At 42.7% G+C, this 14,718-nt stretch overlaps 1 protein-coding gene across 1 annotated transcript in view; it reads left to right on the top strand.

Moving 5' to 3' along the window:
• RCOR1 (REST corepressor 1) overlaps positions 1–13,393 on the top strand; it is a 34,087-nt gene extending 20,694 nt beyond the window's left edge. The window contains exons 3-12 of the mRNA XM_069737810.1: positions 852–932; positions 1,368–1,420; positions 1,795–1,956; positions 3,116–3,234; positions 4,000–4,078; positions 6,375–6,569; positions 9,546–9,623; positions 9,762–9,819; positions 10,114–10,343; positions 11,932–13,393. Of these exons, the coding sequence (XP_069593911.1) occupies positions 852–932; positions 1,368–1,420; positions 1,795–1,956; positions 3,116–3,234; positions 4,000–4,078; positions 6,375–6,569; positions 9,546–9,623; positions 9,762–9,819; positions 10,114–10,343; positions 11,932–11,970 (1,094 nt within the window). The 3' untranslated portion in view covers positions 11,971–13,393. The remainder of the gene's footprint in view (positions 1–851; positions 933–1,367; positions 1,421–1,794; positions 1,957–3,115; positions 3,235–3,999; positions 4,079–6,374; positions 6,570–9,545; positions 9,624–9,761; positions 9,820–10,113; positions 10,344–11,931) is intronic.
• The last annotated feature ends 1,325 nt before the right edge of the window (positions 13,394–14,718 follow it).

Raw genomic sequence — 14,718 nt, 5'->3', positions numbered from 1 at the left:
TGATCCTGAGTTACATCCTGTATTATACTCCAGAGCTGCACTCACTATTCTGCTGGTGCAGTCACTGTGTACATACATTACATTACTGATCCTGAGTTACATCCTGTATTATACTCCAGAACTGCACTCACTATTCTGCTGGTGCAGTCACTATGTACATACATTACATTACTGATCCTGAGTTACATCCTGTATTATACCCCAGAGCTGCACTCACTATTCTGCTGGTGCAGTCACTATGTACATACATTACTGATCCTGAGTTACATCCTGTATTATACTCCAGAGCTGCAGTCGCTATTCCGCTGTTGTCACTCGTGGACCTCGCCCATTGCTGCTGTGCAGTGGCTGTAAGATATTCTGGTGACAATGAGTCATGACAACCTGGAGAGACTCCCTGCTCAGTATTTATTCCCTGGTTATCTGCGTTTCTCTCTGTAGCTGGTAATGGACATTAGACGCCTGCAGATTGCTCACTTTTCGGATCAGCTCTTCCTGTATGGATTCCTGTGCGCTGCTGAGCAGGATGACCGCGTGGCTGCTCCACAATGCACCTACACTGCCCCCTGGAGGCGAGCGCTGGAAGCACAGCCTCATTACAACATATGTATTGGCAGCAGTATATAAAGGCGCAGTGGGTGATACTGTTACTCAGTAGGATGCAGGATTTTCTACGTTGAGAAGTTTCAAAAAGAAAGTTTATAAGGAAAAACATGTTTTGTTTCACTAAAACGCACTACTGTATAGCTTTATAATGTTTTATTTTCTAGCTGCTGTAAGATTTCAGTCTCTTGCTTATCATATATAACCTGTATTTTGTTTTCACTTATTGTATTGTTTTTAACCTACAGAGGTGGCAAAAGCCTGTCAGGAACGAGAAAACCTTGGCATGCTGGTGTGGTCACCTAATCAAAATCTATCAGAAGCTAAATGTGAGTATCTGGTCTGCTGTGGCAGGGAGTGGGTTAATCTGCATCCATGCTGTATTCAGCCACCAGATGGCAGTCGTGGGCTGCGTATGACGGCACAGGACGGGTTTTAATGGCTTGCAGATCGACCCGGATCACACACCGCTCACACTGTGTCCTGCTTGGTAGATAATTTTATTGATTCTAGTTTTTTTTACATTACCACCTAACCAATAATTCAGTGAAAAGTTTGCCCATGTGCACTCTGAGTGAGACTTTTTCTCCAGTCCTTACGTTTCCCACTCTGTTGAGCAGCACATAGTCCATTCCTTGCAGAATTGCTCTATATCGGTCGGCTCACCGCACCATTCTCCATGGCTTTGCTTCTGTTTGACACCACGTTGTCAGATATTTGTGTCACAGGCTTATACACTGATCTAACCTCTCTTTGCTTTTCAGTGGATGAATATATTTTGGTTGCAAAGGAGAAACACGGCTACAACATGGAGCAGGTAATGAGTAGCACAGAGGTGGTGTTGTCAGGGGTTGTGGTTTTTGCAGCAGCTGGGAAGGGAGACACAATTTTGAGAGTAATTTCAATGATAGCAGAGATCATCCTACGGAAAGCCATGCAATTGGGAAACTACAACACCCAGCATGCAGCAGCCCTAGACAGCTATCTGCATGCTGGGTGTTGTAGGTACTGGAGCATCACAGATTACGTTTACTAGACAACAGATCAGCAAAGTGACTTCCTTGTTTTTTTTTTTGTTTTTTTTTGCCGCAATGGGGGGAGATGACCTGCCGGGCCTGGGTGTATGGAAATATTGGCAGCTCTCTATGAAGCTCCCGCCACAGCTCATGTGACTTCATGCTTCCTTCACAGGCCCTGGGAATGCTTTTCTGGCACAAGCACAACATTGAGAAATCCTTGGCTGATTTACCTAACTTTACACCGTTTCCGGATGAATGGACTGTAGAAGATAAGGTTCTGTTCGAGCAAGCGTTCAGCTTTCACGGGAAAACCTTTCACCGGATCCAGCAAATGGTAAGAACGATACAAGGGGCAAAACATGATGACAGCAACATGGCGGACAAAGCATCTACAAGTTAGAGCGCTTATTCCCCCCCCCCCCCCCCCCCCCCCATCAACAGCCGTAGAAAAAATTGTGATTTTTTTTTTTTTTTTTGTATACACACGGCTTAAAAAAAAAAAAAAAAGTGACACACACTGATTCTTTTATTTTATTTTTTTAAATTAAACCGCTCCATTTCTCACTCCTTTAACCGTTCTCTCAGCTGTGCGAGAGAGGGCTTATTTTTTATGTACCTGGCAGCAGTCTCTCTTGGACTTAGTGATTAGTGATGAGCGAATATACTCGTTACTCGAGATTTCCCGAGCACGCTTGGGGGTCCTCCGAGTATTTTTTAGCTCTCGGAGATTTTCCTCACCGCAGTTGAATGATTTACATCTCTTAGCCAGCTTGATTACATGTGGGGATTCCCTAGCAACTAGGCAACCCCCACATGTACTTACAGTATGCTGGCTAACAGATGTAAAGCTGCGGCGAGGAAAACTCAATTTCTGAGCACTAAAAAAATACCCGGAGGACACCCGAGCGTGCTCGGAAAATCTCGAGTAACGAGTATATTCACTCATCACTAGTAGTAATGGCTTAATTGTATAATTTTTATTTTTTCTTTATGGCACTAATAGTAAAAAAAAACACATATTTTCAATGTACCAATGTAGATAGATCAGACAGGTGTGACAATGGCATATTCCCTCCCTCACCCCTTCAAAATGGACTCCCAAGTTCACTTAATTTTTGCACATCTTCACGTTGTGAAAGTTTTGTGAATTTTCATAGTGTTTGGCACAAAACTTGTTAGTCTTGCAGGTAACTGCACCTGCTTAATAGTAATATTTCAGTATTGCAGTACATTGTAAAGTGGAAAATCAACTGTGGAAAGACTGGCAAACTGCTGTCAGAGAAGGGTGCAGACTGTGTGATACAGATGGCACTCTTCATCTACAGGGCAGTGCTCCTTCCACCGACACCCAAACTGTGATGTTACATGTCGAGGAAGGGATCGATCTCATAGTGAAGAAAGCATTTACTGTGTTATTGCCCGAATATGCCTGATGCTCACATGCAGCCTGGACAATTTATTAACCATTACATCTTTGCCCCGTTTCTTTACAGCTTCCAGATAAATCCATTGCCAGCCTTGTTAAATTTTACTATTCATGGAAGAAGACCAGATCCAAGACCAGCGTGATGGACCGTCATGCACGCAAGCAAAAGCGCGAACGTGAAGGAAGGTGAGCGAAGCTGAAGGCTGTCTGGGTTCAGATGCCTCGTTCCCACCAGTCATTTCTCACCCGTGTCTGCGCCAGATTTATCCTGGTACTCTCTGTTCCTGGCGCTCTATTTTACAGTAATAAATGTCCCTTTGTTAATCGCTCCAGGAATAAGCTAAAATGGTCTACAATTCACCGGAGGAAAATATCCATAGCAACATTTCTTCTCCGCTACGCGCCAACATTGTTTGGTCGACTGGCGGAAGCCCGTGGCTTTGTCCATTACATGTAGGAGTTTTGCGGAGTTCATTTTGATAGCGGCTTTAAGATGGCTGAATGCTCCAGCAGTCAACCGCTTTGTACCCCTCCTCCATAAATAAGAGTTTAATTCCACTGGGAAAAAGCTGTATAGATTGTGTGCAGACCCCAGATCAGCAATAATACCCCTTTAAAGGGATATTCTCATAACGAGATGGTTGTGCCATCACTTCATAATCCATATGTATTTTATCCCTGGGACCCCCACTGATCCTGGAAATAAAGGGGCTGCAGCATTTCCCTACACAGTAGCGCTCCTGGGCACACACTGTGCAGAGTAACAGCAGCACAGGTCCATTCAATCGTCAGTGGGACCATTCTACAGGTCCCTGGACAGCCGTATAGTCGGGCACCGCTGTGCAGGGGCAGCGGCAACCTGCAAACTGATACATGTTACATGTTTGATGTGTGATTACATATTTTTGAAGTATATAAATGAACATATTTATATGCATTTTTATTTATTAGCGGAGACGAATTGGAAGAGCACAATGGCAACAACCCAATTAATATGGAGGTCGACCCACAAAAAGAACCTAAAAAAGAGGCAAGTAGTTGTCCAGGGGCTCTGAAACATAGGAAAAGGGACCTTTGTTTAGGTGATGGTGCACGTCCGACAATAATTCTGGATCTTTATTCCATAATTCTGCATTGTGCAGGTCTTCTGTCGATCCTCCTGGACATATTATTGGCAACAGGACTGATACCGTTTATTTTGTCGGCAAGTTGTGTGCACTGATTACGCCCCGTTGTATGACACCCCTTTAATAATTTATTCATAGATTAAAAGGAGCCGTCAGTGTTATATTAACCCCTTTCTGACCTCGGACGGGATAGTACGTCCGAGGTCAGAAGCCCCGCTTTGATGCGGGCTCCGGCGGTGAGCCCGCACCAAAGGCGGGACATGTCAGCTGTTTTGAACAGCTGACATGTGCCCGTAATAGGTGCCGGCAGAATCGCGATCTGCCCGCGCCTATTAACTAGGTAAATGCCGCTGTCAAACGCAGACAGCGGCATTTAACTATCGCTTCCGCCCGGGCGGCCTGAAATGATCGCATCGCCGTCACATGATCGGAGGTCGGCGATGCTTGTACATTGTAACCATAGAGGTCCTTGAGACCTCTATGGTTACTGATCGCCGGTAGCTGTGAGCACCAACCTGTGGTCGGCGCTCACAGCACACCTGCAATTCTGCTACATAGCAGTGAACATCAGATCGCTGCTATGTAGCAGAGGCGATCGTGTTGTGCCAGCTTCTAGCCTCCCATGGAGGCTATTGAAGCATGGCAAAAGTAAAAAAAAAAAAAAAAAAAATGTGAAAAAAATAAAAAAAAATATAAAAGTTTAAATCACCCCCCTTTCGCCCCAGTCAAAATAAATCAATAAAAAATCAAACTTACACATATTTGCTATCGCCGCGTTCAGAATCGCCCAATCTTTCAATAAAAAAGGCATTAACCTGATCGCTAAACGGCGTGGCGAGAAAAAAATTAGAAACGCCAGAATTACGTTTTTTTGGTCGCTGCGACATTGCATTAAAATGCAATAACAGGCGATCAAATGAACGTATCTGCACCGAAATGGTATAATTAAAAACGCCAGCTCGGAACGCAAAAAATAAGCCCTCAATCGACCCCAGATCATGAAAAATGGAGACGCTACGAGTATCGGAAAATGGCGCAAATTTTTTTTTTTATTATTATTTTTTTATCATAATGGCAGGTTAGTTTTAGCATTTAGTGAACCAAACAAAAAACCAGTGTGGGATTGCCCTTTTTTTGCAATTTCACTGCACTTGGAATTTTTTTCCCGTTTTATAGTACACGACATGGTAAAACCAATGATGTTGTTCAAAAGTACAACTCGTCCCGCAAAAAAATAAGCCCTCACATGGCCAAATTGACGGAAAAATAAAAAAGTTATGGCTCTGGGAAGGAGGGGAGCGAAAAACGAACATGGAAAAACGGAAAATCCCAAGGTCATGAAGGGGTTAAAGGGTACACAGGTATTTACTAAACGGCCACATCAGGAGCGGAGATAGAGATTACTTTGCAGATTGTATATACTGATGTTTTGCAGGCTGCTGCTTTGTCGCTATTTTTTGGTGATACTCTGTTCCCTGTTTTCTGGGGCAATTTTGCAATTACAAATGACCGCCTGAGTCTGATTTGAATGAATAAAATGACTGCGTTGTGTTTAGCTATCAGCTGGCTTTTGTGTGTTAATGGTGAACATTTATCTATTCCCGTTTTACATATTCCAACTAATATTGAATTAGAGGATCAGTCGCTGCCGGGAAACTCATTATATAACTTGTTCTTTTGAGTATTTATTCAGGGTTTATTCTGCTAAAAGTATCTGAGATTCTCACTGTTCCGTTATTGAATTTTATCACGTTAATATTCAGTGTTCACAAACGTTACATCCTGTATTATACTCCAGAGCTGCACTCACTATTCTGCTGGTGCAGTCACTGTGTACATACATTACATTACTGATCCTGAGTTACATTCTGTGTTATACCCCAGAGCTGCACTCATTTTTATTTTGTCATTTTTAGATCTCTGCTTGCTGTCAGCAAATGCAGACTTCCATTTGCAGACAACCCCTCCTGATCCTTCCCTTCTCCCAAAGGTGTAAAGATCTTGCTAGGAGAGAGAAAAAATTATGCACAATATCTTAAAAATGCCACAAAATTGATACAAAATGCTTTACGATTTTAGAACTTTTCCTTTTATAATAAAAAAAAAAAAGGTTATTTCTCTATTATGGTAATTCCTCTGATTTTTTAGGAATCGTTCAGATTACGTTGCATTGATATGTGTTATCTTACATGCGGACAGGAACCGAAAAATGATACCATCCCCCATGTTAAGAAAGAGAAACATCCATCACAGGCGAAGAACCGAGCGAAGAGAAAACCTCCCAAGGGAATGTTTCTTTCCCAGGAAGATGTATCAGCCGTTTCTGCGAACGCCAATGCTGCGTCCACGCTGCTGAGACAGCTGGACATGGAGCTCGTGTCCTTAAAGAGACAGGTAAGTACCGACATCCAGGGGAGTGATCACGGATGAATACTGTAGGGGGCGCTGCAATCTGTTTCACAAGGGACACTGATTTCAATACTTAAGGACAGAAGTAGATGACCAATCCTTAACCCCTTTCCTACGTTGAGCGTAATATGCCCACGTCGGACTCCCTCCCTTTGATGTGGGCTCCGGTGCTGAGTCCACATCCTTTCTGGCATATCTCAGCTGTTTTGAACAGCTGACATGTGCCTCTAACAGCCGCTGGTGGAATTGCGATCCATCTGCGAGTGTTAACCCATTGAATGCCGCTGTCAAACTGACAGCGGCATTTAACTCACACTTCTGGCAAACGCGCTGGAAATCCCACCCATCAGTGACCCAGTCACGTGATCGCTGGTCACCAATGGGTTGGCATGACAACCTGAGGTCTCCCTCAGACCTATGGTTGTCATAGTCAGATTGCTATGAGTGCTGCCTGGTGGTTGGCGCTCATAGCAAGTGAGTATTTCTGCTACATGCGATCTAATCATCGCCTGTATGTAGCAGAGCCGATCGGATTATGGCAGCTTCTAGTCTCACATGGAGAGACATATTTAGTATCGTCGCATTCGGAATCACCAGATCGCTAAACGGTGTAGCAAGAAAAAAAAGTAAAAACGCCAGAATTACGTTTTTTTTTTGGTCACAGCTGCATTGCAATTAAATGCAATAACGGGTGATCAATAGATCTGCACCAAAATTGTACAATTAAAAACGTCAACTCGGCGCACAAAAAATAAGCCCTCGCCCAGCTTGAGATCACGAAAAATGGAGACACTACGGATCTCGGAAAATGGCGCTTTTTTTTTTTTAAAACCAAAGATTTTTAATTTTTCAGCACTTAAATAAAAAAAGAACCTAGACATGTTTTGGTGTCTGTGAACTCGTAATGACCTGGATGATCATAATGACCGGTCAGTTTTAGCATTTGGTGAACATGATAAAAATAACTGTGGAATTGCACTTTTTTTTTTTTTTTTAATGCAATTTTACCGCTCTTAAACATTTTTTTTTCTCCGTTTTTTCCAGTACACGATATGTTAAAACCAATGGTGTTGTTCAAAAGTACCACTTGTCCTGCAAAATACAAGACCGAAAAATTAGTTATGGCTCTACGAAGGGGAGCAAAAATGGAAAATGGCCCGGGGGTTAAAGCAAGGTCTCCTTTATTTTGCTGTTCATTGGGATTACCGTTCTGATTATTTTACCAAATGTACTGGAAAAACAAAAATGGAGTTCAGTGAAATGGTAATAAATAAAAACGCTACAGGTCATGGAAAATGACAAACGCAAAAACTTCTTTATTTTTCAAATTTTTTTTCTCATTTTTCAGTATTTAAATAAAAAATAAGTGGCATCTGTGTACTCGTACTGACCTGGGGAATCCTTTTGCCAGGTCAGTTTTACCATATAGTGAACATGGTAAATAAAATCACAATTGTCGATTTGTAGTTTTTATTTTTTGCTATTTCGCCACACTTGGAATTTCTTTTTTTCGTTTTTCAGTACACTGTGGCAGAATACATGATGACATTTAAAAGTACAACTCATCCCGCAAAAAAACAAGCAGTCATACGGCTTCATGGCCTAAATTAAAAAAAAAAAAAGTTATGGGTCTTGGGAGAGGAAAAAAGAAAAAGAAAAAAAACAAGAAATCGCCTGAATGGGATTTAAAGTGCCCCTGTCAGCAGGATTGTGCACAGTAACTACAGACAGTGTCAGGTTGTTGCCGTTATACTGATACCTGGTGATGAAATCCGTCTTGTGGTTGCTGGGTAATCTTTATTTCTCCTTCCCCGGGGCAGCCTGGAGGGGGGGGGGGGGGGGGGGGGGGGGTCTTCATGTGGTGCTCTGATTAGGTATTCATAATGCAGACAGCTGACAGATCACTGGTCCTTCACGGCGATCTCCGAGAGCTGCTACTGCACAGACGTAGGCTGCGCCATCTTGAAGGAGGATTTTTTTTTTTCCTTCTCCAGTAAGATGGTGCTGCTGGCGCATGCGCAATAGCAGTTATACACCAATAACTGCTACTGCGCAGGAGCGTCAGGTGCCATTTTCAAATTGATTTTTTTTCTAGCAGAATAACATGAAGAACAATTATTGGCACACAATACATGCGATTATGCTTGTAGAAGGTGTGGGTTTTTTTTTTTCCCCCTTCTATAATGTACAGATATTAGTTATGCAAACTAGGGAGCAAGTCAGTGAGGGATCAGTGACCTGTCGGCAGTCTGCGTTAAGTAATCGGAGCACCACATAACCCTCCCCATACACACACGTCGTACCGGAGCACAGGCATATTATTTAACTCAAAATGAAAATAAACATTCCACAACAAACGCGAGACTGATTTCATCACCAGGTATCAGTATAACGGCGCCGACCTGACACTCTCTGTAGTTACTGTGCACAATCCTGCTGACGGGGCACAAAAGAACCACCTCAGTATATTTTTCAGTTAGTCAGTTTTTTTCTGACATATATTTACCATTTTAAACACTTTCTACCATTTTTTTTCACTGTTCTACATCAATACTCCAGAATATAAGATTTTTTTTTCCTGTGAAGCCTATTCACAAGCGCTGGTTTGCAGGAGCAGAAAGATGGTAGCCATGGGGGTCTTCAGCTGTCCTTAGCGGCTTTAACCTCCCATTTCCCCCTCCAATTATCGTGTTGGCAATTACACTTTTCACTTGCTGTAGTCAGTGATTGGCAGCAGCATCTAAATGATTAGACTGTAGCCATCAGAGATGTTGGCCATGTACCAACAGCTTGGATCTTCTGGGTTTGGTGCTGGCTATGCTCCCGAGCCTGATCCTCACACTGACACCCAACGTGACGTGTTATGTCACATATTGCTAAGAGGTAGACACTGGAAAGTCCAGGTAATCTTGTCTCTCCCTGTCCTGTTGGTTTATTCTTTTTATTTTATTTTTTTCTTAGATCCAAAATATTAAGCAAACGAACAGTGCCCTTAAGGAGAAGCTTCAGGGTGGAGTAGAAGAGTTCAGGGTTCCTGAAGTAAGTACTGGTCTTTTCAGCCTACAGTGATGCGCCATCATGTTGGTCTGTGAGATCTGTCCATCATGAATTGAAGGAGAACCTGAAAACTCCAGTGACTTGATATCCTGAAATGAAATCCTTTGTATTTATATTAAGGTTGCTCAGAAGTTCAATGCTCGCTGGACGACCGAGGAACAACTTCTCGCTGTACAAGGTAGTGATACAATATCATGATGGTGACAGTTTATTTTATTTTTTTTATGTGCAGTCCCTTCCCTCTGGGCACAGATGCATATTCTTACCAAGGTACCCACCAAATAATCACGTGTCCTCTTACAACAGAGTTCGAATGCTAGGAGAGTTGATTGAAAACTTTGCATACCCCCCCATAGCTCCATGCTGGGTCTCCATGAGACCAGAATATTATAAATGTTTCCCATTTTATTACGGTAACTTATTTTTACATCATGCATCCAGATTCTAGTTTGTTTTGTTCCCTGACCCACAGCGATCCGAAAGTACGGACGTGACTTTCAGGCGATCTCCGATGTGATTGGAAACAAATCTGTGGTTCAAGTGAAAAATTTCTTCGTGAATTATCGTCGGCGTTTCAATATTGACCAAGTTTTACAAGAATGGGAAGCTGAACATGGCAAAAGCGAGGAGAACGGCGATTTCCTGGAGAAGCCCATGAAATTAACAGATACTGCTAATAAGATGTCCGATGAGGAGGAAGAGGTATGACGTGACCCTGTTGGGTGTACTGGTTGCTTGGAGATATCAGTTTACTGCTTGGTGTTATGGGTTAATTGTAGATGAGGGAGACAGTGAACACCTTGTGTTAAAGGGTTATTCACACAAATTAGTTATTGCCCCCCAAACCTGTGGATAACTCTCTGATTGCTGGGTGTCCAGCGCTGGGATCCTCCAGTGATGTCAATATTGGGGCCTTGCATGATTCCCTCATGGGATTGTCAGAAAAAGCAAAGCGCCGGGCTTTGTTTTTTTGGAAACAAACAGAGCACCATTCAGACTGTTTTGCAGAACCCTGTTCTCGGGCTTGCAAAAGTCCTTTTTAATAAAATGACATGTTCCAGCACTGTCTTTTATGGACATATGGATATAATGCATCCGTAAGCTGTCCCTGTTATTGGACATGCTATAAAGACCTTTGCTCTCATGATATCCACCTGGCAGTTTAGCCAAGAGGTTGTCAGTAGTGATGAGCAAGCATGCTCGGATAACACTATAGCCAAGCACGCTCGCTCATCAATATTTGGCTTACGCAAAAAAAAGAGCATGGGACCGCACCTCCAAAAAAAATCATACATTGATCTAATGCCGCTAGGCAAAAATCTGACTGAACATGATTGTTCTTAGTGTAACATTCTGATCAGACTGTATGACGCCCACTGCCACGCCACGGTGAACTTCTAGCGGTCTCTATCCCTCTAACGAAGTGGAGCCGTGCGCCAACCATCGTCGCAGCGACAATGCATCGGCAGGGCGGACGGCCTGGTGCCTCAAAGCGCCCATGGCGAGGCAGAGTCCCCATGACTCCAGACCCCGTCGACCCACCAGCAAAAACAACAACAATGGCTGCCACACAGCACCAACACCAAAATGAAAGGAGCAGTAGAAGGAGCGGGACAGTGCTTATCTCTAGCACTGTCTCCTGCAGGGTGCGTGTGGTACACAGTGGGCACACGTGTGCTGCACGTGTGCCACACTGATGTGCCACAGAAACGCACGGACACGGATAATTCCGGTTCCCGGAATTATCTGGAAGTGTGAGACTGGCCTTACTATGGTTTTGTGCTGTCTGGAGTCATGGGGACTCTGCCTTGCAGCATTGGTGCTGTGAGGCACCAGGATGTCCGCCCTGCCGCTGCATTGTCTCTGTGATAGTGGTTTGCTCATGACGCTGCCATTAAAGATAGGACCCACTGAGAGATTTGCCATTATGTGGCAGTGGCTTCGTACAGTCTGAATCTCACACTAAGACACATGTTCAGTTATATATATTTTTGCCTAGCGGCATTAGATCAATATATGATTTTTGGAGATGCGGTCCATGCTTTTTTTTTATTTTTTTGTCAGACTTGCGTCTGGTCCAGATGGGGCATATTTCACAGTCCATGTACTGACTAAAATGCCAAGACTGACGGCATGTTTCCTGACCTGAGCCAAAAGCCTCATGGACACAAACTTACAAGCCTGGTTTTGGAGACCTATGGATAGTCCAGACATGTGATGGACCTCATCTGAACCTGGCCTTAACAGAGTTGATTCACCTCATAATACTTTTTTTTTTTTCGACTTACAGGCTGCTCTTCTAGACGTCAGATTCACCCCAGCTTCATGAGACCAAGAACTGTCACTGTTGACTACTTAGTTTCCCATGAATTTCAGGTATTACAAGGACTCGGCCAACCACCCGCATCATACTCTGTGGACAAGCAGCTACTTACCAAAAAGGCAAATAACGTCCAGCCCTTGAAGATATCTGCCTTAATCATCTCTAGTCCCCACACACATCCAAACTCTGCTTCCACGCCGATAAGCAACGATGGGAGACTACACTTGTTCCCCTCGACACTTTCTACACACCATCAGAACGCTGCGACCTCTTCTGCCTGTAAATACTCTGCAAACTATCCCCAGCCCCAATCTTCCAATTGAGACTTTTATTGCTGCCAGATGACCATGGTTTCGGCTGTACAGATGCTGCATGCACAAACTTGTGTTTCCTGCTTTTTTGGATGTTGTATAATTAGTTTAGCATTAATGAAGACCCATCCTGTACGCAGGAATTCTTCCTTTCCTCCAGTTTTATCATTTTGTTTTATGGACAAACGGATTGTTGGAGTTTTGCTGATTTCTACGGACATGAAATTTCAATCACTGTTCAGGGTCTTGGGTGTCGTCTCCATATTTTGGGAGGGAGAAGAATCTACTAGAATTTCCCTAAATATTAGGGAGTGCGTTTTATTAACTAGATAGGTTTTTGGTTTAATTTCTTTTAAGATTTTATTTTTGTAATTTAAATATTTGCTTCATGTCCTGAAAGCAAAGAAAAATGTCATAACGTGTAGCCTTTCATAGAAATGGCCCTGGCTTGCTGTCATATCGAGCTGGTGTCAAAACTTTGCTTTGTGGTCTTGGGACCAGACCGTTGCCTCATTGATGCATTAACGTCCTAAGTCTTAACAATCCAACATCCCATCCGCTACACTTTAATGCAGCTTTGGCTGTGAATGGATCATAAAATCCGAAAAGCAGCACGAGCACACCGTGACGAGCATTGTGCATACATTTAAACTGTGAAAGGTGGAGGTATTTTTTTTTTTTTTTTTTACCTTTCTTAGCATTAAGAGAGGTGCAATGTCCAAATGATCCCATAATTTCTGTAACATCGATATCATGTCTATAATTTTAGTCTCTGTAACTTTACAAAACTCCAGAATTTCTTCGCTATCTTGTCTCCATATTACTGGCTAATACAATTTTTTTTTATTTATTTTTTTTTTCCCGTTCCATAATTTATTTCCTCTTTAGATTGTGTATTTAATCAGTCTTTTTTTTTTTATTTTATTTTAAATATATATTTATATTTGCATGCTTGTCTTATGTGCCTTTTACATTTTACTACTGGCGAATGACCTGTATCTACTGGATATATTAAGGTCGTTTTTTTTTTTTTTAAATATCCCACCCCTTCCTCCTATTGTGTGACTTTTTCTTGTTTCTGATTTGCAGTTCAGAAAATTAATACATTTGCAAATTAATTTTTTTTTCTTAGTCTGTATAGAAGCGTTCTGTAATCTTTATATTTATTTATTCAAGCAGGTGGAGAATAGTTGGGAGATATGGTTATATATTATGCTGTGTTTTCTGTAAACTAGACTCTTGGCTAATAGAAAGTTGTGTTTACTGTCACCTACTCCATATTGGGGTCTCGCTCCTTCTGCCTGATCGAGGCAAAGGGCCAGCGGGATGAAAAAACACTGAATCCTGTATTAGAAGACTGAACATGATGATCTGTTCTGTGCCCGGACAAGGCCAGGTTGGCCTCTGAGTCATTGTGAAAATCAAGGTGCCAGATAAGCAAGTGCCGAATACTGGTGTCGGCAGCTCCACAGTTTCTGCTGCTTTCTAGATAAAAAAAAGCATACAAGGTGGTGTTGGGGCATAATCACCCACTTGTCAGCTGCCCCCATGGGTGTGCCTGCGTCCATTATGTCCTTTAACAGAACGGTTAGTCCGAGCAGCAGCCTGCAGGGACATACCTGCCACTCCTGACAGCTTCTTTTCCCTGGGACCTCCCCACCTTTATCTTTAGTGTAAGAGTTGCTTTAAAAAAAATTACTTGCCATAAGGCTGGGTTCACACTGCGTTAAAAGGCGTCCGTTAGACGGACGAAGTTACACTGCAGCATAACGCGGTGTAACGCAGTCCGTTAATGCCGCCATTAAGTCATATGTCGGACGCATCACTAGCGCACGCCCACAATGGACGTGCGCTAGCGATGTGCCATCATTGAGTGACGGACCCTGGGACGTGTGCTGCAGCGTTTCCAGGTCCGTCACTGCTAGCGCAGATAGAGCTAGCAGATGACATAACGCAAGTGCCGATAACAGCAGCCCGTTAACGTATGTGTTGAACGGACTGTTGTTAACGCAGTGTGAACCTAGCCTAATACAGACCTTAAATAAGAATAATTTAACATCAGGAAGAATATTTTCCATTGTTTCCCTGAGTTAATGTGAGTTCCTATTTGCATTCATTTTTGTGAAATTCTTGCCCGATACATTCCCGCAATTTTATAACAATGTGAATGGGCAAATCATGTTTTGGTAAAAAACGGAAACTTACTGTGTATAACAGAATATTATAGTTTTCTTTAATCTGAGCAGTAATTCCCTTACAGCAGCAGCGCTTGAAGAAGCCGGAGCAATGTACAATAATGCAATCCTACTTTTTAGACCACCTCTACTCGTTAACATTTTTTTTTTTTCACATTATCTTGTATGTAAATCTAATGGACGATTTATTCCTTTCATGAGGATTAAAGTGCAGGTGTCTCATTAGATATGTATTGGATGCATCGGTA

This window comes from Ranitomeya imitator, chromosome 1 (genome assembly GCF_032444005.1).
Source record: "Ranitomeya imitator isolate aRanImi1 chromosome 1, aRanImi1.pri, whole genome shotgun sequence".
Lineage (NCBI taxonomy): Eukaryota > Metazoa > Chordata > Amphibia > Anura > Dendrobatidae > Ranitomeya > Ranitomeya imitator.
This window is presented reverse-complemented; position numbering and strand designations above follow the sequence as displayed.